Genomic DNA, 24,746 nt, shown 5'->3' on the forward strand with positions numbered 1-24,746 from the left:
ATATATTACTAAGCAATGTGCTTTTACATAGCCACACATTTTACTTATAAATAAAAGTAGATATAAATAAAAGTAGAATCTTATTGTGTATGCTGTTTTTTAAAAAAATATATCACCTTAATTTTTTTATCCATAGGAATATTTTAGCTTTCACATTTTTATAGCATTAAAAATTTGTGTGCCACATTACAAAACCCTAAATTCCTGCTTTAAAGTGTACCTTAGTGATTTTAGTATATAAATATTATCACCTATGCATAGCATATCCATCAAATATTAGTTTTAATTCCCTTTTCTGCTTTGTAGCTACTAACCTACTTTCTGGTTGCTTGAAAAAAAAAAAGGTTTTCTTTAGAGTCAGGGTTTCACCATGTGACTCTGGCTAGCTTCACTCAGAGAACTGCCTGCCACTGCCTTCTGAGTGCTGGGAATAATACTTGAGTTTGTATGGATTGTCTGTTGTAGGCATTTAATGAAAGTGGAATCACATACATGACCTTTTCTGTCAGGTTTCTTTCATTTACAAAATTAGTGCTTCAAGAACAAGCCATTCGATAGCATGAAATAATACTTCATTCTTTTTTTTTTTCTTTCAAGACAGGGTCTCCTGTCACAAGCTAGCTTTCAAGATGCCATGGATGTTGTATATGTTGTAGCCAAGGATGACCTCAAACTCTGTATCCTCCTGCCCCCACTTTCCAAGTATTGCCAGTATAGACATGTGTATGGATATATTCAGTTTATGCAGTGCTGGGGATCAAGTCCAGGACTTTGTATATGCTAGGCAATCTTTCTACAACTCAGCTACATGTCTAGTCTTCATTCTTTGTTATGGTTAAATAATAATAATGCCCTTGTTTGTATGTGGATATTTTTTTGGCTATTCTGAATAATTTTGCTGTAATATTAGTGTCTAGATTTTTGTTAGCGTACATTTTAGTTTTTCCAGAGTATATAGTTAAGAGTGGAATCCTGGGTAATACAGTAATTCCCTAATGGAGTTTTATGTTTCTATAAGTCATGATTTTTTGTGGCTTCAGTTTAAGATTTATTCAGTCTCCTGATAGTTTATAATTGAGTTAGAGATTTTTTGATGGTTATCAAAACAAAGTGAAAATGTATAAAATGTCTTTGAATGCTTTTGTGTTGTTTGCTTGTGTCTGAGAATGCTCAGTTGATGTGTGGAGGCCAGAGTGTTGGGATGTCTTCCTCAGTCACACTTCTAGAGCCCACATAGGTGCTGGGCCCTGAACTCAGACCCTTACGCTTTTTCTAGCAAGCTCTCTACTCAGTCACTTCTGCAGCTCCCATATTAAATGTGTTTAATTTAAGATTTATTTATTATGTATATTGCATTCTGCATGCATGTATGTCTGCACCACAGAAGAGGGCACCAGATCTCATTACAGATGGTTATGAGTCACCATGTGGTTGTTAGGAGTTGAATTGAACTTAGGACTGAGCCATTTCTCCAGCCCTTGAATCCTTTTTGGTTTTTCGAGACAGGGTTTCTCTGTGGCTTTGGAGGCTGTCCTGGAACTAGCTCTTGTAGACCAGACTGGTCTCAAACTCACAGAGATCTGCCTGCCTCTGCCTCTAAAGTGCTGGGACTAAAGGCGTGTGCCACCAAAGCCTGGCTTGAATGCTTTTTTTAAGGATAAATTCTGTAGGTGGTCTTGCAGAATCAAATAATTATATAATTTGGGTAAATATTGTCTGATTACTCCTTAGAGTTATATAAAAATTTACTACTGGGGGTTGGGGACTGAAAACACATAGCTCTGTGGTAGAGTGATTGGCTTTACAGGCAGGAGGTCTTAAGTTCTATTCATAACACTGAAAAAAAAATAAAAAAAAAGATGCTGTTTCTCCAAGCTCTTATCCGTGTTATTAATCATTGCCATTTTGAGAACTGTCATAAATGTTTTAAAATAGTTGTGTTGGCTAATGATGTTTTTCTTCTTTTTCTTTCTTTTTTTTTTTTTGGTTCACATTTTTGGATGCTTCTGTACTGACCCTTATAGTTTAGAGACTGTTTTTGTTACAGTTTCTCTGGTTGTCTTTTGACCTTTTTTTTTGTTTGTTTGTTTGTTTGTTTGTTTTTTTTTTTTGGTTTTTTGTTTTATCAATATTAAACTTTTTTTCTTTACGACAGGGTCTAATTATATAGGTTTTTTGGCCTGAAACCCTTGAACTCAGGACTGTCTGCCTCTGCCTCCTGAGTATTAGAATTAAAGTTGTGTGTTACCAAGCCTGACCCATCTGTAATAATTCTAATGGTATTTATCTTGCTGAAAAGTTCTGTACACTAAGCCTGTAAAATTCTTTCTCTGTTTATTTTTCTAGGAATGGACAGAACTAAACTTGGCATGGCTTAGTTAAAGCTTAGGTTGTATAGTTAGACTTCACTTTTGTTTCATAGTAGTGGGTTTATTTATTTATTTTTCCCATGTTAAGGATCAAATGGTAGGTTAGGCAAGTATTATTCCTGAACCATATCTCCAACAATTAATCTGTTTTTAAATTTTAGTTAATTGCTTCTTGGGCGTTTGGCCAAGATCAGGTGTAGCATCTGTTCTTACCAGTTTGCTGTCTGATATATTATCTCTCCAAGAACAATATGTATGTTCTTGGAGTAAGTAGGTAGACTAGGAACATGCTATACATTCTTTACGTGTATAGACCTGGCATTACAAGAATAATGCACTGTGTTGGAGGATTTAAAAGAAATTCTACTTACTCATCATGTATGGAGTATTGAATGTTTCTTTATCTCAGTGTCCTTATCTGTAAATTGACAGTTAATATGTAATTCATAATTTTAGTGAAATGAAACATAAGAGTACATATAGATCAAACTCTAGGTATGTGCTAGGATTTAGTACGTGTTTTCTTCTAACTCATAAATCCCGTCTTTCTTTGTCCTACTTGAAATTTGATCCATAGTGTAAGAGGGAGTATCAAGACAGTGTGATTCTCAGTTTTCAAAACTAGGAAAGTCATTTGGGATTAGTACTGATGAAAAAAAAAAGAGCAAATCTTAAGTTAGTAATTAAGAAGTCACTTAGACATTTTTTGATAGCCACATTTTAATATATATAAAGAGAATGTGCATATACATAAATTTCAGTAATTTCTTTTGATAAATTTTTTCTATCTTTTTAATTTAAATTAGAAACACCTTTTTTTTTTACATGTCAATCCCAGTTCCCTTTCTTTCTCCTCCTCCCCTTCCCCCCCCCCCCAAACTTCTATCCCATTCCCTTTCTCACCCCAGGGAGGGTGAGGCCTTTTATGGGGTATCTTCAAAGTCTGTCATATCATTTGGACCAGGACCTAGGCCCTCCCCCATGTGTCTAGGCTGAGGGAGTATCCCTCTATGTGGAATGGCCTCCCAAGGTCTATTCCTATACTAGGGATACATTCTGATCTACTACTACAGGCCCCATAGATTGCCCAGACTTCCTAACACCCACATTCAGGGGGTCTGGGTCTGTCCTATGCTGGTTTCCCAGCTTCAGTCTAGGGTCCATGAAGCAGTTTCTGTGGGTTTCTCCAGTCTGGTCTTGACCCCTTTGCTCATCACTCCTCCCTCTCTGCAGTTGGATTCCAGTAGTTCTGCTCAGTAGTTGTGGGTGTCTGCTTCTGCTTCCTTCAGCTACTAGATGAAGGCTCTAGGTTGGCATATAAGGAAGTCATTAATCTCATTATGGGGGAGGGCCATTTAAGTTAGCCTGTCCACTATTGCTTAGATTGTTAGTTGAGGTCATCCTTGTAGATCTCTGGACATTTCTCTAGTGCCAGATTTCTCTTTAAACCTATAATGGCTCCCTCTATTATGGTATCTCTTTTCTTGCTCTCTTCTATTCTTCCTCTGACTCAATCTTCCTGCTTCTTCATGTCCTCCTCTGCCCTCCTTTTCTCCCCTTCTCTTTCTCTTAACTCCCTCTCCTGACTCCCCCTATTCCCAGTTTGCTCAGGAGATCTTGTCCCTTTCCCCTTCTTCAGGGGACCATGTATGTCTTTCTTAGGGTCCTCCTTTTTTCCTAGCTTTTCTGGCGGTGTGGATTATAGGCTGGTGATCCTTCGCTCTATGTCTAAAATCCATATATGAGTGAGTACATACCATGTTTGTCTTTTTGTGACTGGGTTACCTCTCAGGATGCTTCATTCATTTGCCTGTTAATTCCAAGATTCCATTGTTTTTTTCCTGCTTAGTAGTACTCCATTGTGTAAATGTACCACATTTGCTTTATCCATTTTTTAGTTGATGGGCATCTAGGTTGCTTCCAGGTTCTGGCTATTACAAATAATGCTATGAACATAGTTGCATGTGGATCATTTGGGTATGTGCCTAAGAGTGGATTTGCCAGGTCCTGCGCTAGACTGATTGCCATTTTTCCTGAGGAACTGCCTCACTGATCTCCAAAATGGCTGAACAAATTTGCACTCCCACCAAGAGTGGAGGAATGTGCCCCTCTCTCCACATCCATTCCAGCATAAACTGTCATTGGTGTTTCCAATTTTAGCTTTTCTGACAGGAGTAAGATGGTATCTCAGAGTTGACTTGATTTGCATTTCCCTGATGGCTAAGGATGTTGAGCACTTTTTAGTGTCTTTCAGCCATGTTGGATTCCTCTATTGAGAATTCTCTATTCAGTTCTGTACCAGACTTTTTAATTAGATTATTTGGTGTTTTGGTGACTAGCTTCTTGAGTTCTTTGTATAATTTTGGAGATCTTTTCCCATTCTGTGGGCTGCTGTTTTGTCTTGTTGACTGTGTCCTTTGCCTCACAGAAGCTTCTCAGTTTCAGGAGGTCCTATTTATTGATTGTTGATCTCAGTATCTGAGCTACTGGTGTTATGTTTAAAAAGTGATCTCCTGTACCAATTCATTCAAAGTTACCTCCTACTTTCTCTTCTAAGAGGTTCAGTGTGGCTGGATTCTTAAGTTTTGTGCATGTCGATAGTATGGTCTATCTTCAGTCTTCTATAGGCCAGCATCCAGTTATGCCAGCACCATTTTTTGAAGATGCTTTCTTTATTCCATTGTATCTTTTTAGCTCTTTCGTCAGAAATTGGGTGTTCATAGGTGTGTGGGTTAACAATCGGGTTTCGATTCAGTGTCGATTTTTGTGCCAATACCAAGCTGTTTTCAGGACTATAGCTCTGTAGTAGAGCTTATAAGTCAGGGATAGTGATGCCTCCAGAAGTTCCTTTATTGTACAGGGTTGTTTTTTGCTATCATGGGTCTTTGTTTTTCCATATAAAGTTGAGTATTGGCCTTTCAAGGTCTGTGAAGAATTGTGCTGGAATTTTGATGGGGATTGCATTGAATCTGTAGATTGCTTTTGGTAAGATTGCCATTTTTTACTGTGTTGATCCTACCTGTCCAAGAGCATGGGAGATCTTTCCATTTTCTGGTATCTTCTTTAATTGCTTTTTTGAAAGACTCAAATTTTTTGCTATACAGGTCTTTCACTTGTTGGCATTATCCCCAAGATATTTTATGGGGGTATTGTAAAGAGTGATGTTTCTCTGATTTCTTTCTCAGCTCATTTATTGTGTATATGTATTAGGTCTACTGTACTGATTTTTTATATTTATTTATTTATTTATTTATTTTTGGTTAATCTTGTATCCTGGCGCTTTACTGAAGGTGTTTGTCAGCTGCAGGAGTTCCCTGGTAGAGTCACTTATGTAAATTATATCATTTGCAAATAGAGAATTTGACTTCTTTCCAATTTGTATCCCCTTGATCTCCTTTTGTTGTCTTACTACTCTAGCTAGACCTTCAAGTACAATATTGAAGAGATATGGAGAGAGTTGAACAACCTTGTCTTGTTCCTGATTTTAGAAGAATTGCATTGAGTTTCTCTCCATTTAGCTTGATGTTGGCTGTTGGTTTATTACTGTATATTGCTTTTATTATGTTTAGGTATGTTCCTGCTATTCCTGATCTCTCCAAGACCTTTATCATGAAGGGGTGTTAGATTTCGTTAAAGGCTTTTTCAGCATCTAGTGAGATGATCACATGGTTTTTCTTTTGCAGTTCGTTCATTAATAGATTTTCATATGTTGAACCATCCCTGCATCCCTGGGATGAAGCCTACTTGATCATAGTGGATGATTTCTCTGAAGTGTTCTTGGATTTGTTTTGCCAGTATTTTATTGAATATTTTTGCATCAATGTTCATGAGGGATATTGGTCTGTAGTTCTCTTTCTTAGTTGTGTCTTTGTGTGACTTAGGTACCAAGGTAATTGTAGCCTCGGAGAAAGAGTTTGGCAGTGAACCTTCTGCTTCTGTTGTGTGGAACACTTTGAGGAGTAATGGTATTAGCTCTTTGAATTTCTGGTAGAATTATGCACTGAAACCATCTTCCTCTGGGCTTTTTTTGGTTGGTAGACTTTTGATGACTGCTTCTATTTCATTAGGGGTTATAGATTTGTTTTAATGGCTTATATGTCCTTGATTTAATTTTGGTAAGTGATATCCAGAAAATTTTCCATTTCCATTGAATTTTGAAATTTGGAGTACAGGTTCTCAAAGTGTGACCTGAAAATTCTCTGGATTTCCTCAGTGTCCATTGTTATGTCCCCTTTTCATTTCTGATTTTGCTAATCTGCGTGTTTCTCTCTGTTTTTTGATTAGTTTAGATAAATCTTGTCTATCTTGTTGATTTTTTTTTTCTCGAAGAAATATTTAGGTAATTTTTATTATAAGTATTTGTAATGTACTCACAATCATCTACCTGATTAAGAATTACTCAATTCAGATTTAATTCTCAACAGCTACTTCATGATATTTACATACATTATTCATTATATTACATTGATTAAAAATGTTTTATATTTCCTTTGTGGAAAATAAAGTATTTTGTAAAGAAATGGAAAATAGAAAAATATTTACATTTGTCATAGTTCCAAGACAGTAAGGTTTTAAAATTTTGTTTATTTTTTAGAAATTGTAATTTCTCCCTTCCCCTTTAATCTTTCATACAGTCTCATGTCCTTCCCCATTCTCCTTCAGATTCTTTGTCTCTTTTTTCATGAATTATTACTGCATAATGTATGTATTTGTACATGCATATATGTTCTTAAACATAACCTGTTCAGTTTACATAGTTTCACTTGTATGTATGTTTCAGGGCTGACTGGCACTGGACAACCAATGGGTGTGTTCTTCCCTGGGGAGGGCCATCTCTTCTGCTCCCAGCTTTACTAAGTTGCCTGTAGTTCTTTGTATAGGGTTGAGGACTTAGGGGCTTTTTTGTAGTCTACTTTAGCATGTTTGTTGATGTCTCTTGTTAGCTCATGTTTTGGCAGTCACATTGGTGAGACTCAACAGGTTTATCTTCTGATGCTACTAAACAATTTTACAGCAGAGTCCCTGATCCTCTGGCTCTTACAGTCTTTCCACCCTCTTCAACGTGTCTTGAACCTCAGGTGTGGGAGTGTCTTGTAGATGAATATATTGGTACTGAGCTGCAAAATTCTGAATATTGATTAATTGTGGTTTTCTGCAGTGGTCTGTTTTGCAAGAAATTTCCTTGATGATGAGGTGAAGATTGTACTTATCTGTGGGTATAAGGATAACTGTTTGTAGCTTGTTACTAGGGATTATGCTGTTTTTGTAAATTGGTTATTGTAGATTCTCCCCTAGTAACCATAATTTCACTAGCACTGAGTAGTTAGATTTTCAATACCAGTCCTTGACATGGTTCATGGGCATCATAACTGGGTAGAAGCTTGCATGGCCCCTTTCAGTATTATGAAATCTACTCCATAGGGTATGGGCATTCAGGTGGTTCCAATTCTGGGTTCCTGGGTCAGGCTTCTGATGTACATGTTGTCTTCAACAGTAGGGACTTTATTTTGTGCCATCCAGGAGTTACCAAGGACAGTAGCAATAGGCTGCAAGTTTTGGGAGCCTCTTAGACACACCCCCCCCCTTTTTTTTTTTTTAACTTTTTAGGACAAAGAAAATAGCTTTGCATGGGTTTTATCTAAATGTTTCTAAAATGTTACATTTTTATGCCTTTTTGTCAAAACTAACTTCAAAATAAAGTTGTAATAGTAGATATGGATTATGTGTGATTTTCAAAAATTGATAACAAATACCATTCTTTGACTCTATATCTACCTGTTATTCCTAGCATGTTATATGTGTATTTTGTTACTAGTTTGTGTTGTCTAGCGAATGGAATGAAAGGGTATTTTTTATGTAACAAAACTAGACATTTGCTCTTCTGTGACCTTTTTTAATTGTATTGTTAAGGGGGCATTTCTACTCTGGGATTAAAGTTGGAAGTACATTATATTTTGTGTGTTTTGTTGCTTTTGTGGAGTGTCTTCCTACCAAGAAATAGAAATTGAGGTTAAAGATTGTGGGTTGTTTGTAGGAAATGAGTAAATAAATTTAGTTTCTTCTGAGAAAATACGGGTTTCTCTTTCAGTGCCTAGCTTTTGTTTTTAGTTTGGACCGTAGCATGGGAACATTCTTGACTCAGAGCCTTTGTAAGTCCTCAAGTTGTTTATTCTTTTACCCATTTATTTTAGGAACTATTTTAAAGTTATTACCTGTTTTAAACCTTGCTCATTCAGTATAAAGCACTACCTTTTAATAGTGGTTTGTATGAGTAGAATGGATATTTTGGTGAGAAATTAATCATGTCCCCTTTTCCCCAAAAGTTTGATCTTTTTGTTCAGTGCTGTTTGGATGGTTGTGAGTCAGCACTGAATCTGCCTTTCCTTTGAATCCTTTCATAATAAGATATGGAACACTTTCCTTTGTGTTTTTTGAATGTTATTCTGGACATTTTGATTATTGAAAATTTTGTTTCACTCTGTAGTGGAGGCTTACAGATTTTAGATTTAGATAATGCTTTCTCACATTCTATACTTTGGTTTTTAGAAAAGTAATGTTTTATTACCTCTTTATATATCATTGTTTCCTTCTAACACTGACTGGAATATTATATAATTTGGTTTGTATCAAAAATATGGGACAATTATTACAGATTATTTCTATGCTTTCATATTTTTACAATTTTGTATTCAAGATTTAATTTAAATTATTTGATCAGAAAAGTAAAGTGATACAAAAGATTGTGTATCATGAAAAGGATATATTAGTTGAAGTTTTAGTTTTCATAACTGCTTTCTAGGAATTGAAACAAACAGTAAATTAGTTTGTTTGCTTTTAGATGCAATATAACCTTTTTCATTTTGTATATGTGACTGTTGTTTTAAGGCAGGGTTTTATTACGTGGTTCTGCCTGACCTAGAACTCTGTATGTAGCACAGAATAGCTTTGAATGCACAGAGACCCAGCCTCTGCCTCCTGAGTGCTGAGATTAAAGCCATGTGCTATTCACCTACCATAGGTAATTGTTAAACAAAATTTTGTAAAGTATTAAGTCATTGATTTTTGTATATGATCTGTGACAAAGCCTGAAATTGGAAAGAAAAAGGAGGATTTTGTATGAATTGGGTTTTTTTTTTTTTTTTTTCTTCAGGTTTTTGGTCCATCCTTCTCTTTTTAAACATGTTGAGCCAAATGTAGCTCTTTTAGTCTATATGGTATGTGATCCCTTTATAGGCATTCTTGTAGTTTGTCTCATTTTGGATCTGAATATAATTTATGGTTGAATTTGTTTACAGAAGCAGAGATGTTATTAAATCTAGGATTATCTGAAGAAATGTGTTTACCCATTTCCCAGATTGTATCACCAGTGGATTTAGTGGGATAATTTTTTGTGTTAATAACTTGTTAGTAATTAGCTCACAGTGGGCTTGACCTTCTTATGTCAAATATTAATTAAGAAAATACCCTACAAGCTTGCTTATAGGACAGCCTTAAAGAGACATTTTCTCAATTAAGATTTCCTCACCCTAGATATGTCTAGGTTTCTGTCAAGTTCACAAAAACCAACCAGAGGTATTTCTCAACTGAGGTGTCCTCTTTTCATATGACTATCAAGTATCTGTCAAGGTGGTTTAAAAAAAAAAAATCTGACCAACCCAATGTAAATGTATACCATTAACCATAGCCCCTTCCTATTAAGTTTTATAAAAATGATACATTATTCAAATATGCTTTTCATCTCCTTATGTATCTTGTGGTTGATACATAACAGGCATATCATGTCTGTTTGCTTTGCTTAATACTTACAGTTCTATAATCTTAAAATATAAAAATGCCCATGGAATTCACATGTGTTATATAGAAAACTTAACTTTCATTTTTTCTGAAAACTTTGAGAAATATTTAAAATCAGCAAAATGTGGTAGAAAACAAGCTCTCTATGTGAAAAATGATTACATTCTTTGTGCTTTATAATTATTTATACAACTTTTATGGAAAATAGGGTTTTTTATTATTATTACTAGATTTTTTGGGTTCCAACTCTGTTGCCAGATGATATACCAAGAACACTAGGGACCCCCTTTGGGTTCTTGGTGTCATAAATAATTTAGGAATGAACTTATGTGGAATATTGAAGGCATTTTTATTAGAGTTTAAAGAAAAAAAACCATCCCAAGGTAGGCAAGCTGTAAATCCTCAGTAGGTGCCTGGAGGAGGGAAGGATAAAAGCTATGCCATGGAGGTTAGACATATGCTAAGCAGTCACATAGCATGGAGGGAAGCTTTAGGGGAAAAGTAAGGAAATCCAAAAGTCAGAAAAGCGTATTTACATTCTGGCCTGTATCCAAAGGAAAGAGGAAAAAAAAAAAAAAAAAAAAAAGAAAAGAAAAATGGAAGAGGTGTACTTTTCTAACTGAGGCCTCAGGCAAAACTGGTCAAACCTCATTGTAGCTTTTTATATTGACTGGAAGGGATAGGGAGCAGGAATCGTGGAAAGGAAGAGTTTAGTATCTCATTAAAGGAAAATTTATTTCTTTAGCATGGCTTAAGTTGAGCCTGCCTTTGTAGATGTGGTCCTTGGCCAGGTTATTGATCTGGCCCAACTAAAATGTTAGATTGCCACCTAGGCCATAGATTCTGTTCTTTTGATCAGAAGGATTTTTTTTTTCTACTTTAACATTGTAACTTCAAATAATGTAATATGATGAGAATAGAACTGAAGAATTGGCTTATAGAGTGAGGATACATAACCAATGAGGAGAATTTGCTCTCCTTTTACTAGAGGGAAAAATGACATGAGAAATTTTGAGTGTGGTCTTATAAGCTAGCTTTAATTTCTTGGTACATGATGGGATACAACTACTTATTCTTTATATGCAACAAATTTTATACCTCCTGAAGGTAACTCTTGGGATACTATTTCTTAACTTAGAAATGGCCACAGATTTGGATTTTTGGTTTAAGGGTACATATGAGAAAGAACAAAGGAAAATGAGCGAATAGCAGTAGAGTTGAGGATGCAGCCTAGTGGTAGAGATTTTAGGCATATGCCAGGCCACTAACAAAATAAAAAATTAAATCAACTATATCTATGCAATTTGAGAGGATAAAATGTAGATACTTAATTGGACACATGTGGCTTTGACATTTGCTATTGTTTGATCTGAAGTGGATTTTCTTTTCCTACCATTTTATAACATTTGAAAATTGCCTTAATTGTGATGATGGATATCCTCTTAGCTCCCACAGATTCTAAGCAGTTTAAAAAAAAAATCCTTTCTCATTTTACACACCAATCCCAGTTACCACTCCCTTCTCTCCTCCTGCTGCCCCTCACCCCACCTCCCATCCACTTCTCAGAGAGGGTAAGGTTTCCCATGGGGAGTCAGCGAACTCTGGCACCTTACTTTGAGGTAGGACCAAAGGCCTCCTCCCTATATCTAGCATGAGCAAGGCATCCCTCCAAAGAGCCAACTCAAGCACCAGAGATAAATACTGGTCCCACCACCAGTGGCCCCAAAGACTGCCCAAGCCTCACTTCGGTCACCCACAATCTGAGGGCCTACCTAGTTTGGTCCTATGCATGTTCCCCTCTGTTAGTCTGGTGTGAGTGAGCTCCCACTAGCTGGGGTTGGATATAACTGTGGGTATCCCCAAACTGTTCTTGACCCCGTTGCTCATTTTATCTTTCCTCCCTCTGTCCAACTGGATTCTGGGAAATCAGCTCAATGCTTAACTGTGGATCTTTGTATCTACTTCCATCAGTTGCTGGATGAAGGTTCTATGATGATAATTAAGGTAGTCATCAATCTGATTATTACAGGGGAAGGCTAGTTTAGACACCCTCTCCGCTGATACTTAGGGTCTTATTAGCTGGAGTCATTCATCCTTGTGGATTCCTGGGAATTCCCCTAGTGCCAGGTTTCTCCATAGTCCTGTGACTCCCCCAATCAGGATTATCTCTTTCCTTGCTCTCCCTCCCTGCCCTTTTCCCATCTCAACCCAATCTCCTCTCCCTTCTCTCTTTTCTCTTCCCTTCTGCTCTCCTCTCTCCCCCATGCTCCCAATTTTCTCAGGAGATCTTGTCTATTTCCCCTTCCCAGGGGATGCATGTATGTTTCTTTTCGGGTTCTTTTTGTTACCTAGCTTCTCTGAGGTTGTGGATTATAGGCTGTTTATCCTTTGCTTTTGAAACATACATACTGTGATTTTCTTTCTGGGTCTGGGTTATACCTCACTCAGGATGTTTTTTTCTAGTTCCATTTGCCGGTAAATTTCAAGATGTCACTTTTTTACTGCCGAGTTGTACTCCATTCTGTAAATGTACCACATTTTCTTTATCCATTGAGGGGTATCTAGGCTGTTTCCAGATTTTGGCTATTATGAATACTGCTGCTATGAACCTAGTTGATCAGATGTCTTTGTGTGGGTGTACATCCTTTGGGTACATGCCCAAGAATGGTATTGCTGCGTCTTGAGATAGACCAATTCCCAATTTTTTGAGAAACCACTGTGCTGATTTCCAAAGTGGCTGTACAAGTTTGCACTCCCACCAGCAATGGAGGAGTGTTTCCCTTACTCTACATCCCCTTCAGCATAAGCTATCATTGGTGTTTTTTTATCTTAGCCATTCTGACAGGAGTAAGATGCTATCTCAGAGTCGTTTTGATATGCATTTCCCTGATGGTTAAGAATGTTGAGCACTTTAAGTGTCTTTCATCCATTTTAGATTCCTCTATTTAGTTTTGTACCCGACTTTTTAATTGGATTATTTGGTGTTTTGATAACTAGCTTCTTGAGTTCTTTGTATATTTTGGAGATCAGTCCTCTGTCAGATGTGGGATTGGTGAAGATCTTTGCTTACTCAGTGGGCTGCTGTTTTTTCTTGTTGACTATGTCCTTTGCCTTACAGAAGCTTCTCAGTTTCAAGAGGTCCCATTTATTAATTGTTGTTCTCAGTGTCTGTGCTACTGGTGTTCTGTTTAGGAAGTGGTCTCTTGTACCAATGCATTCAAGTCTACTTCCCCACTTTTTGTTCGATGAGGTTCAGAGTTCAGTGTGGCTGGATTTATGTTGAGGCTTTTGATCCATTTGGACTTGAGTTTTGTGCATGGGGAGAGATGTGGATCTATTTACATTCTGCTACTTGTTCACATCCAGTTATGCCAGCATCATTTGTTGAAGATACTTACTTTTTTTCATTGTATAATTTCTGAAATGGATTTTGTCTTCTGCTATAAAAGCAGTAAGTCTTGTATTGGACCCCTTGAATGCAGTTATTTTCAGGGCTTAGCAAATTTGAAGTGGTTTTGTGATTTTTGTCACCATTGATGATTGTACTATGATTATGAAGACAATGGCATGATTTTTGTTTTAGTTGTCATGGCTCTGTAATTTATCTAGTTAAGTACTTTTGAGTATAAAAGGGAGTGACAATTACCTTAGAACTATAGGTATAAATTATAAGCAACTTGGGGAAATCAAGATATATATTTACCTGATTAGGATATAACAGAAGACAAAACTCAGCTTTCTGTAGTAAGAGAAGCATACTGTGTGTGGGTGCTGCACATGTGATTTATTGAGAAATTTGCCTTTTCTTTTGTCTGTTTTCCAGACCTTATGGGGTCAGCTTTCTTTATAGTTGGAGGGCTATGTGGAACTATCTGGGCTTTATCCTTCCTTGTTTAAGATCAGCAGGAAAGAGGATCCTTCTTTCACAAACATAGAATGGGTCTTGAGCATTGTCTAAATGAATTCCAGTTTCAAAAGGGACAGTCATGTGCTATTAGTCTTAGGTATGGAATAACTGAGCAGTACTCAGATGGAGCAATAGAATTACAGGCTATTAGACTAGATGTAGTTGAATTAAGGAAACTAGTTGTAGGATTAGCTTTTCTAGGAAAGTAGTGCAGTGTGGCACAGGGGAAGGAATTGGGGAGCAACACAGTGTTCTCTGTAGTCTAGTGTGGTTGCTCATTTGCATTTCCCCTTGGGCATCTGTTAAAGAGTTTCTCCAAAAGCCTAGAATATATAGTGTTTTTCTTTAAGTGAAAATATGTAGTATAAAATGATTTAACTAACATGGTAGTTTGATCAAAGAGTATACCAGGATAGATTACTGGTGTAAGGGGTGGTAGGTAGTAAGGCATTTCTTAGATGCATTATCAATGCCATGGACAGGGTCAACAGCATGGTGGAAGCTTTGAGTTCAGGTCACAGCACCAGAGAAGTGTGGTGGGTTCGCTGACAAGAGTCAGGGCCCACTTGAAAGAGGAGGAAGATTCTTCTTAAATATTTTGAGGGTGGGGTGGTTCATCAGAGCCTGCAGCCAGTTTCTTAGATTAGCAGGAGAAGACAGGGAAGGGGATAGGAAAAAGGAGCGAAAAAGAAAACATTTCCTTTTTTGATAACTATTATTTTTAATTTATTTTTTTTATTTGCTCATATTCTCCCTGTATACATTGATCTTCCCCCAATGACCAATTTCCTCAAATAATTATATTAATAACCATAACATTAAAAAAATGCAGTGTGTGGGGGTGGTGTCAGGTGACAACTTTCCAAAGTTGGTGGTCTTCTTCCATCATGGATTTCTGGGCTTGAACTCATATCATTAAGATTATATAATAGGCACTTTAACTACTTGAGCCATCTGACTATAATAATGATTTTTTTTTATACCCACAGACTAATAGGGATGCCAAAGGAAAAATATGATCCTCCAGATCCTCGCAGAATTTATACCATCATGTCAGCAGAGGAGGTAGCCAATGGGAAAAAATCTCACTGGGCAGAATTAGAAATCTCGGGTGAGTGGAATCTAAAGCATTTTATTTGGGATATATAGCAAAAATTGGCAAGAATATTGCTGTATTTTTAGGCACTTTGTTTTCTGTAACTGAATGAACTAATTGGGAATATGTAAGAATCCTGATGCATTGAGGCATTGTTGGTCTTTTTAGATTTTTTTTTTTTTTTAAGATATTTTCCCTTTCTTGTGAGATTGACTCAAGCAAGGAAAACCATCTATAATTAAATATATTCAGAATTCATCTTCTGAGTAAAATTAGGTTCTATAATATAATAAATTTTGTGTTGACTTTTGCAGAGTAATTTGTAAATTAAAATCTTTGCTTTCCTCCTATTATCTGAGTAGTGACAAAGAAGGAGCCCTGAACTCTATCTGTGTAACTATACCTGCTAGCTGTGAATAGGCATGTTCAGAATATGTTGAAGTAGAATATGACTTGAAAAACTTGTAAACCAGTCTGAAAATGAGAAAAACATCAAATTAAAACCAAAGGGCATTGTATAAAATACCCAACCGATACACTTCAAAGTTAACAAGATTGTGAAAAACAACATCAAAAAGTACCTTAAGACGGGTTAAAGAGACATGATGATTAAAACAGCCCAAATTGAATTTAAAAAACAAAAAGATATTAAAACTGGTAAATTCTGAATGAAGCTATTACTGTATCAGTATTGGATTCTTACTTGTGATAAATGTACCATGAACTATAAGACCCTAATGTTAGGGAATTTAAGCAAGGTACATATAAAAACTCCAAGTACACATAAGTACTTATAAGTGCATATAAGCAGTACATTTAAGTATATACAAGAAGCCAAAAGTTTCCCTGGTTGTGGTGGCATACACATTTAATCCCAGCACTCAGGAGACAAAGGCAGGTGGTTCTGTGTGAGTTCAAGGTTAGCCTGGTCTACAGAGCCAGGACAGGCTCCAAAGCCACAGAGAAACCCAGCCTCGAAAAACCGGAAAAAGAACAACAACAAAAACCATCACTTTGCTTTTATAAATCTTTATATACATTATGCTTTATAATAATTATAAACAGGCCTGGGATCTCTTTCAGCTCTTAGAGTGCTTGCCTGGAGTTCATAAAGTTTTGGCTTAGTATCAGTACTCAGTACCTAATAAATTGGGTATGGGAGTGCATGCCTGTAATCCTATCATTTGGGAGGTAGAGGCAAGAAGATCAAGAAATTCAAGGTTCATCCTCAGTTACATAGCAAGTTTGAGGCCCTTCATGGTTACATGATCAGAAAACAAAACACCGAAAACTTACAAGATAAACATCCCATATTATAAACCCAGAGACTAGCTGATTTGCCCAGACCCATATTGCTAATAAGTGGTAAAAGTCTGAAGTCTAAAGCAGGTCTTCTGATTTAGTGCATGCTTTATGTCCAGTGCTCATAGTCATTGATGTGAAACTAATTTCCTTGAATATGGTATATTTAATTATAAAATCTTAAACTGCTGTTATGAGCATGTTTTCCCGCTGGCATGGTCCCAGAGCTGCGGCAGCCCCAAATAACACACAGAGATGCTGTATTAGATATAATGAATGCTGTTGGCCTGTTACTAGCATTTCTTAGTAGCTAGCTCTTTTTTAAATATTAACCCATTTCTATTAATCTAACTATTTCCATGTGGATTTATCTTACCAGAGAGAGGATCTGGAGTTCTACCCTGTTGGTCCTACATCTTGAAAATCCCCCTTCTTCCTCAGTCCTCCATGTCTCCTAGTCCACCTATCTTGCTTTCCTATTGGCCAACAGTGTTTTATTCATTAACCAATAAGAGAAACATATTTACAGAATGATATTTCCCATCAAACTGCAGTTGTTAATCTCTAATTATAAAATCAGAAATCTAGGGAAGATATTTTTTGAGGACACAATGATTTTCCTCATGGCTAATCTAAGATAAATAATAATAATTCATTGTTTATTTAAAGTTTGTTGACCAATCCAGGCCCTGTATTTTAGATATATCGTTCACTCATAATTTTCATGGAGTGTGTGAAAACTGTTGTGAATGTTTAAAAAAATGAAAGCTCACACATAGTTTGCCACCAAAGTTCAGTTCAGCCTTAAGTTTTATCCTTTAGATCTGGCTTTGAGAGAGGTCTCAGTCAGCCTTGGTAAGTTTCTCCCTTTCTCTTGGTGCTTATCTCTGTCTCTTGCTGTTTCTTCTTTCTTTCTTTCCCTCCATTCATGAAAAAGAGTGACTTGAAAATGGAGTGAAGTTAAAGCAGGCCAGCTGTTTTAGTAATCATTTGCTTCAAATAAAGAGTTCAAATGTCAAAGATACAATATCTGTGTGTATTTGCCCCCTTCTCTAGCATTTCCCAGTTGTTGGGATTCAGGTTTGTCTTGGATCTAGAGTTTATGCTTTAGTGTTTTGCCTTTTAGGTAGAGTGCGAAGCTTAAGTACATCACTTTGGTCATTGACACACTTGACAGCACTGCACCTAAATGACAACAACCTTGCTCGCATTCCACCTGATATCGCCAAGCTTCATAATCTGGTTTACCTGGATCTGTCATCCAATAAACTCAGAAGTTTACCAGCAGAACTAGGAAACATGGTGTCTCTCAGGTGAGGAAACAAAGTCATTATTCACTATATATAAAATTACAAATTTACCCAATAAGAAAGTTATGGGATGTTATTTTATGGTCGGGTTTCTATGTCCATGAAGATCAAAAGAAAGGAATGGTCTTAAGCACAGTGTGTGAGTTGGCTTGTTTAATATTTCTTTTCCTTTGCATTCTAAGTTCCTGCTACTAGTTTCTTGACAGAATTGAGGCAGGGGGAGGTTCTTACTTAGAGTGAAGTCTGATATGACTAATCAGAAATAGTTCAGAAAATATGACTTGCTTATAAATGGAAATTTTAGGGACAAACCTCTGTTAAAAATATGTTTATATTTTATATCATAACTCTTTAATGAAATCTAAAAACTTGATTAAAATGGGTTTATAGTTCAAGAGTCTTTAAGACTTCCTTCTTGAAGCAGGGTCTTAGGTGTTGCCCCAGCTGGCCTCAGTTTGCAGCAGTGCTGTTCTGGCCTCCCTTGTCTGGGGACTGTAGGCGTGTGCCACTACACTGGCAAGACTTCCTTTAGGAGAAAACATTTCAGGACCTTAATTAACTTCCAAAACAAGAATTTTTTTTTTGGTGTATGTGTGTTTTTCTATCTATTTATTGGCTTTAATAGGAATAATTCCTTAAAGTTGTTCTTAATAACTATTGTGTTATTTGTTCTTTTACCACCCCTAAATGATTTTATGAATGCTTATTTTTTTTGTCCTTTACTAATGAAGGTATTATTTTTTCCATAATAAATTCAAAATTTCAATTACAAACTAAGATCTTACCTGTGTTGTCTTTTTCTCTTCTGTGTTTGTCTTTATTGATCTGTTCCTATCTTTTGTCTTGTACTTTAGTACACATATTCTGTATTAGGTTATATTTTGTTTTTCATATTTTTTTTAAATAACATGTTTGTTTATGTGTGTGGATTTGCACATGTCATCACCTTGCATGTGGAAATTTGGTGGGAGTCTATTCTCTCCTGCATGAGGGTCTTATGGATCAAACTTAGGTTGTCAGCCTTGGCATCAGATATCTGTACATACTGAGCCATCTTGCCTGCCCTTTCCTCATGTTTTCTATTATTAGATTCTGCTAATATTATTGCCTTGTCCTGTATTTTTCTTTTTGTTTTTAATTTCTTTTCATAATATTTTGTCATGACTTAGTTATAATAGTGCAGTTGACTACTAATTTTAGTTCATTCATCAAGTTTGTTAAAATTTTACTTTCTTCATTCTGGGTGGTGGCGTATGCCTCTAATCACAGCATTCAGGAGGCAGAAGCAGGTGGATCTCTATGAGTTTGAGGCCAGCCTGGTCTACAGAGCAAGTTCTACAAATAGAAAACCTTGTCTTAAAAAATAAATAAATAAATAAATAAATAAATAAATAAAAATAAAAACTTTCATGAATTAAGCTTGGTTCAAGGTTTTATAGGTTTTAGATACTAGTAACATCTGTCATACTGATTGGCATCTGCTAGATATTGTGGATGAAAGAAAAACTTGATTTAGCCTGAGATTGATGTGCAGTTCATATACCTCTGAATTTAATCTGTGCTACCAAATGAGTAAATTATAGAAATATTTCATAATTGTAGCACTTTAATAATATTATACAGCATTTTGGGATTAACATGAACAAATGCCTTGAATGTAAACATCACTCATGGTGTGTTAGAAAGCTAAGAATGATAAAATGTTGGTATTTATAAAGCATGTTATATTGTACTAAAACCTTTAAAAAAATTTTTTTTAAACAGGGAATTGCTTTTAAATGACAATTATTTACGGGTTTTGCCTTATGAACTTGGCCGGCTCTTCCAGCTACAAACTCTAGGTTTAACAGGTGAGTGACTTAAAAAGAAGATAATGTTAATACTTAGTATTGAACTCTTATAATACCTTTTTAAAGATGGTTTTGTTAAAGTATAGGTCAGTTTTGTTACGACTTTGAGAATGTGAGAAGGGTTACTTTAAAGGCATTAGAAATATAGTGGTTCAGATATTTTATCTTCTCCTGTCCACTTTGTTCCCCACATCCTCTTACCCCTCCTCATTTCTCTCTCCCCCATTTGGGAGGTAAGGTTTCATAGTCTAGCCCAAGCTAGCCTTGTCTCCATATTCATTCACTCCATATTAGAGTGCCCCCCCCACCTCCCGCAGTGCTGGGATTACAGATGTGAGCCACCACTTCTAGCTTTATTTTATTTTTGCTAAATCTTACATAGTTAAACAGTCATCTAGCTAGAAGAAGGTTGATGGAGCAAGCCTGTTCCTCTTGATTGAAAACTGTATAATGTTTATCATTTTTATAAGCATAGATTGATGAATTGAGGAATTAGTACTTTATACCCTATTTATAATTATCTTTAATAGGAATAATTCTGTTGTTTGGAACTTTCAGAACACCTATTTTCTACATTCTGGTATTATTGATTCAGAGCTCATTAATGATACGTTTAGCAATTTAAAATTGAACCTACCCTTTGGGCCAAACATTCTTAATGTAGCAAATTGTAGCATTGAACACGTTAACATGACTCTTTTTTCCACATTACCCTGTACATTCCCAAAAATTTGTCTGTCTTTATTTTATTAAAGTATTAAGTCTTTAAAACTAGTGTCTAGGGCTGAATATATAACTGAGTAGTGAAGTGCTTGCCTACCATATACAAGGTCCTGGGTTTGATCTTCAGCAATACCAAAAGCAAAACAAACCAAAGCAACTACTGTTTGGCTGGTCTTCATTGTAGTAGCATATTTTTTTTTTTTCTATTACACAAATTCATTAAGATCTCTTCTCTTATCAAAAGGTCAGGATTGTCAGATAAAAGAAAAAATATGAACTTTGTTCTAATTATAGGAAATAATTTGAATTAATAAATTTTAAAAAATATTTTCAGGTATCTTAGCCTTGTTCGTGCTTATGGAGACATCCCTCTTACTAGAGTGAAATTTCAATAATGATTCGTATTGTCCTGATTTAACAGGCTCATTTTTAAAAATTACATTTTGAGATCTGAGGAATGTGTCTGGAGGATAAGTTATTTGAAAAATTCAGAAATGACCAATTTGGGGGAGGGGTTGGCTTTACATTTTTTTCCATCCAGTATAGTTTTATCATAGTACTTCTCTTCCCCCAAGCTTTCCTAGATCCTGCTTAGCTCCCTACAATCATAGGCATGGCCAAGACAGTAAGTTGGAAATGTTGACATAGCAAGATAGAGGACTCTGGTTAAGAGCTGCTGTTCCAGAGTACTAGAGTTTGGTTCCCAGAACCCATGTTACAGGGTTCACAACTGCCTGTGACTGTGGCTTCAGGTTATCCAGCCCTCTCTGGCCCCTGTAGGCACTTGTACTCATGTGCACATTGACTCACAACAGGTCCCGCCCCCACCCAACACACACGATTAGAAAACAAAATTTAAAAATTGTCTTTAATTTTTATTTTTAATTTTATTTAATTATTAATATTTAATTTTTATGAGGAGAGGGAGGGGAAGGAAAGGGATTTTCCTGGTTGCTTTTTTGTTGTTAGCTTCATTTCTTTTGGTTTTTCAAGACGGGGATTCTTTGTGTAGTTCTGGCTGTCCTGAAACTCACTCTGTAGTAGACTGGCCTCAAAGTCACAGAAATCACCTTCCTTTGCCTCCTGAGTGCTGGGATTAAAAGTGTGTACCACCAGTGCCTGGCTTTAGAAGTTTCATTTCTACTTTGATACTAAGATGCCTTTACCAAAATGATACTATTTTTTCTCCTTTTTAAGAAAAACTTTAACATTTCCATTCAATGATAACCCAGTTTTTAACATACATGATTTATACACTGCTGAGTTTAAATTGATAATGTGTATTAAGAACTGTGATGATAAAGCCCTGCATAGTGACACACATCTTTAACCCTAGCACTCAGAGGCAGGCCGATCTTTGTGTTGGAGGCAGAGTTTATGCTACTAACTAACTAATTTTTTTCTTTACTACTTTTTCATGAATAGTGGCTAACATAATGCAATTGAGTAATCCTGGCCTAGGGTTCAGTATGTTTCAAGCAAGTAGCAAATACTGTAGCAAGCTTCATAAAGCTAGTTATGCTTTGTGTAGAGAACAGTTACATGGTAGTTACACTGTGGTTGCTTTGGCCTATTTAGTTACTTACATAAGCAGCTACAGAAACTTCCTTGTAGAAACAGATAAAAACAGGTAAAGCTTTGAATAATGGTTGTATAGTACTAAAGCATAGGACTTTCCTCCCAAAAACACTTTTTGACCTGCTCCGTTTCCAACCTGGGCTGGTTCACCCCTCCTTAGGCAACCTGGTGGTCTCCTGCTCCCAGGAAGTGACCATATTGATGCCGAACTTAGTGCAGACACCTGATCAGCATAGCACACTACAGCTCAGAACTCCTGGACTCAGGAGATCCTCCTGTCTCACACACCTGGCGCCAAAAACACTTTTTTAAGGATTTTTTTTTTTTTTTTTTGTAATTTTGAGACTAAAGTTGACCTTGTTCTTTTCATTATTCTTACTTATGAGTATGGTGGTTTATGTCTTTAATCTCCCAGTACTTGAGAGACAGAAGCAGGCTGGTGTCTGTAAGTTCTAAGCCAGCCTAGTCTACCAAAACAAGTACAGGCCAATTAAGGATTATATAGTGAAACCGTTTCATAAAAATAGCAGCAGTGGCAATAACAAACCAAACAACAGCAAAGGAAAACAAAATTCATTGGGTAAATACTGTATATTTTATGTAAATTGGAATATGATGAGTGAGTTTGTTCCTGGAAAGTTCAGTAGAATATTTCTGTAAAATTGTCCTTATTTGTATATGTTCTTTTGGAAAATACTTTTCAATATATTTTTAGTTATAAGAATGTTTATTTGGGAATTAAGAAATTTAAGTATGTGTGCCTGTGTATAAGTTTATGCTTATGAATGCCGGGGAGCCAGAAGAGATACTGGATCCTCTGCATCCGTTGGTGGTTGTGAGTGACCCATTTCAGGTACTAGGTCCTCTGCAAGAACAGTATATGCTCTTAACAGCTGAGCCATCTCTTCAACATTATGATTAAGAATTTCTAATAGTTAATGATTCATTTCTGTTAGTCTGTACTAGTTCTACAGAGTGGAGCCAAACTGGACTTGGAACTTGAAATTTTCCTGCCTGTGTGTTGCACTTGGTTATTCAACAGTGCTACCACATTCACCCAATTGTTTTGAAATTTTACTTTTATATTGAATAAAAGTAGGAAAAGTATATTTGTTAAGTATATGTACCCTTGATATATTTTGAGAGTTTACTATGCCTACATTACCTATCATTTTAAGCAGTTTTTAAGTTTTTTTTCCCCTATCTTAAGTTATATCATTTACTTATTTTCAAATAAACATTTAGGGCTGTATATACTGTCTTATTTTGCCTTTTGTTTCATATTTTATCTATGATTGCAAATATTTTTCTTTCTTTTGAAATGTCTGCCTAGATAGTAATCCCTATTAGATTAATAATTTGTAAATCCTATTTTGTAGGCTGCCTCTTTACTGTATTGTTTTCATAAACATGTAATTCCCCCCCCCCTTTTTGTATTTGAGGTCGTATACCAAAAGTCTTTACATGTTTTAGTATTCCAAAGCAATTACCCTATATTTTCTTATGCTGACATAGTTTTGTATGGTAAGTTCTTTATTCATTTTGAATTGATTTGTCTGACTGGTGAAAGATAGGGATCTAGTCTCATTCTGAGTCAATTTTGTTGCTTGACATGAGTTTATTATGCATGGGTTATATGTCTTCGGGGTTTTTTTTTTTTTTTGGTCTTTGTTGTTAACTTCTGTGGTATCAGTTATAACATTACCCTTTTCATCTTTTTTTTTCATTTATTGAGATTTTTCTATTTCTTTAGTCCACATAAGGTTTTATTTATATTTTAAATTATCTTTGTTTTTATTATTTTTAAATTATGTTTTAAAAAAATTCATCTCTCAATCCACTAAGTTATGTTTTTTTCTAATTTATCATTAGGTTGCTTATGTAAAATATTTTTACTTTTTCAGTTATCAGTACTTAAGAATGCTTTTGCTGTATCACATAAGTTTTGCTAATGTATTTCTATTTTCACTTGTTTCACGAAATGCTTCAACTCTTTGTTCATTTTTGAAACTAGAAGATTTGGATGACATGTTATTGAATTTTTGTATATTCATATAATTCCTGTAGTTCTTCCGTTAAGAAAATACATGTGGTCAGAGAAAAATGTGCAATTTTGTATTTTTCAAATTTGTTCAGATGTGTTTTTGGCTGTCCTGGTAGATGAGCAGAGTGTATATTCTGCAGCAGAGTGAAATGTCCTATAAATGTCTGTTAGGTGTACTGGGTCTGCAGTATACTTGACTTCTCATGTTTTTGTTGTCTCTCTGACTGTTCTGCCCTTTAGTAAGCATGGGATAGCGAAATTTGGTGTTGGATGCATGTGTATTTTACAGTTACTGCATATTCTTGGTCTTTTTTAATATAATGATCTTGTTTTCTTTTATAATTTTTAAAATTCTATTGTAAATATAGCTTCTGGGCTCTATCCCATGGAATATCAGTTCTCACCCCCATACTTTCATTTAAAAAATAAAAATAAAAAAGATTTACTTTGGACAGTTTTCATACATGCATGCAATTGATTATATTTGCCCTCAGCTCCTCTCTCCCTCTCCCTAGACTCAATGTGTCTTCCTTCTACATTCGTGTACTGTCCTTTTATTTTTGAATGGGGATCCACTGAGTCCAAATAGTGCTTGCTGGAATGTTGACTGATGTTGGCTTGATCTTGTATAGGTCTTACGTAGGTAACCATAGCTAAACACTGAGTTCCTTCAAGCTGTTACTTTCTTTCTGTCCTCAATTCTGTTTTGCTGAGCCTTGTGGATCAAAGGGTTGATGTAGATGTTCCATTTAAGCCCAAGCACTCAACAGTTG

General features: G+C 35.9%; 1 protein-coding gene and 1 pseudogene across 5 annotated transcripts in view; both read left to right on the plus strand.

The window, feature by feature from the left end:
• Window positions 1–24,746, plus strand: part of Cnot6l (CCR4-NOT transcription complex subunit 6 like) — an 83,641-nt gene that overhangs the window by 11,668 nt on the left and 47,227 nt on the right. For 4 of the 5 annotated variants that reach the window (XM_051198305.1, XM_051198302.1, XM_051198303.1 and 1 more), the window contains exons 2-4: window positions 15,060–15,181; window positions 17,595–17,781; window positions 19,543–19,628. In XM_051198305.1, the coding sequence (XP_051054262.1) occupies window positions 15,070–15,181; window positions 17,595–17,781; window positions 19,543–19,628 (385 nt within the window). In that variant the 5' untranslated portion in view covers window positions 15,060–15,069. Of the gene's footprint in view, window positions 1–15,056; window positions 15,182–17,594; window positions 17,782–19,542; window positions 19,629–24,746 lie in introns of those variants that run through there. The other variant, XM_051198306.1, reaches the window with a different exon arrangement.
• Window positions 2,534–2,712, plus strand: LOC127232501 (uncharacterized; annotated as a pseudogene).

The sequence above is a fragment of the Phodopus roborovskii genome, unplaced genomic scaffold, assembly GCF_943737965.1.
Source record: "Phodopus roborovskii unplaced genomic scaffold, PHOROB, whole genome shotgun sequence".
In the NCBI taxonomy this organism is placed as follows: domain Eukaryota; kingdom Metazoa; phylum Chordata; class Mammalia; order Rodentia; family Cricetidae; genus Phodopus; species Phodopus roborovskii.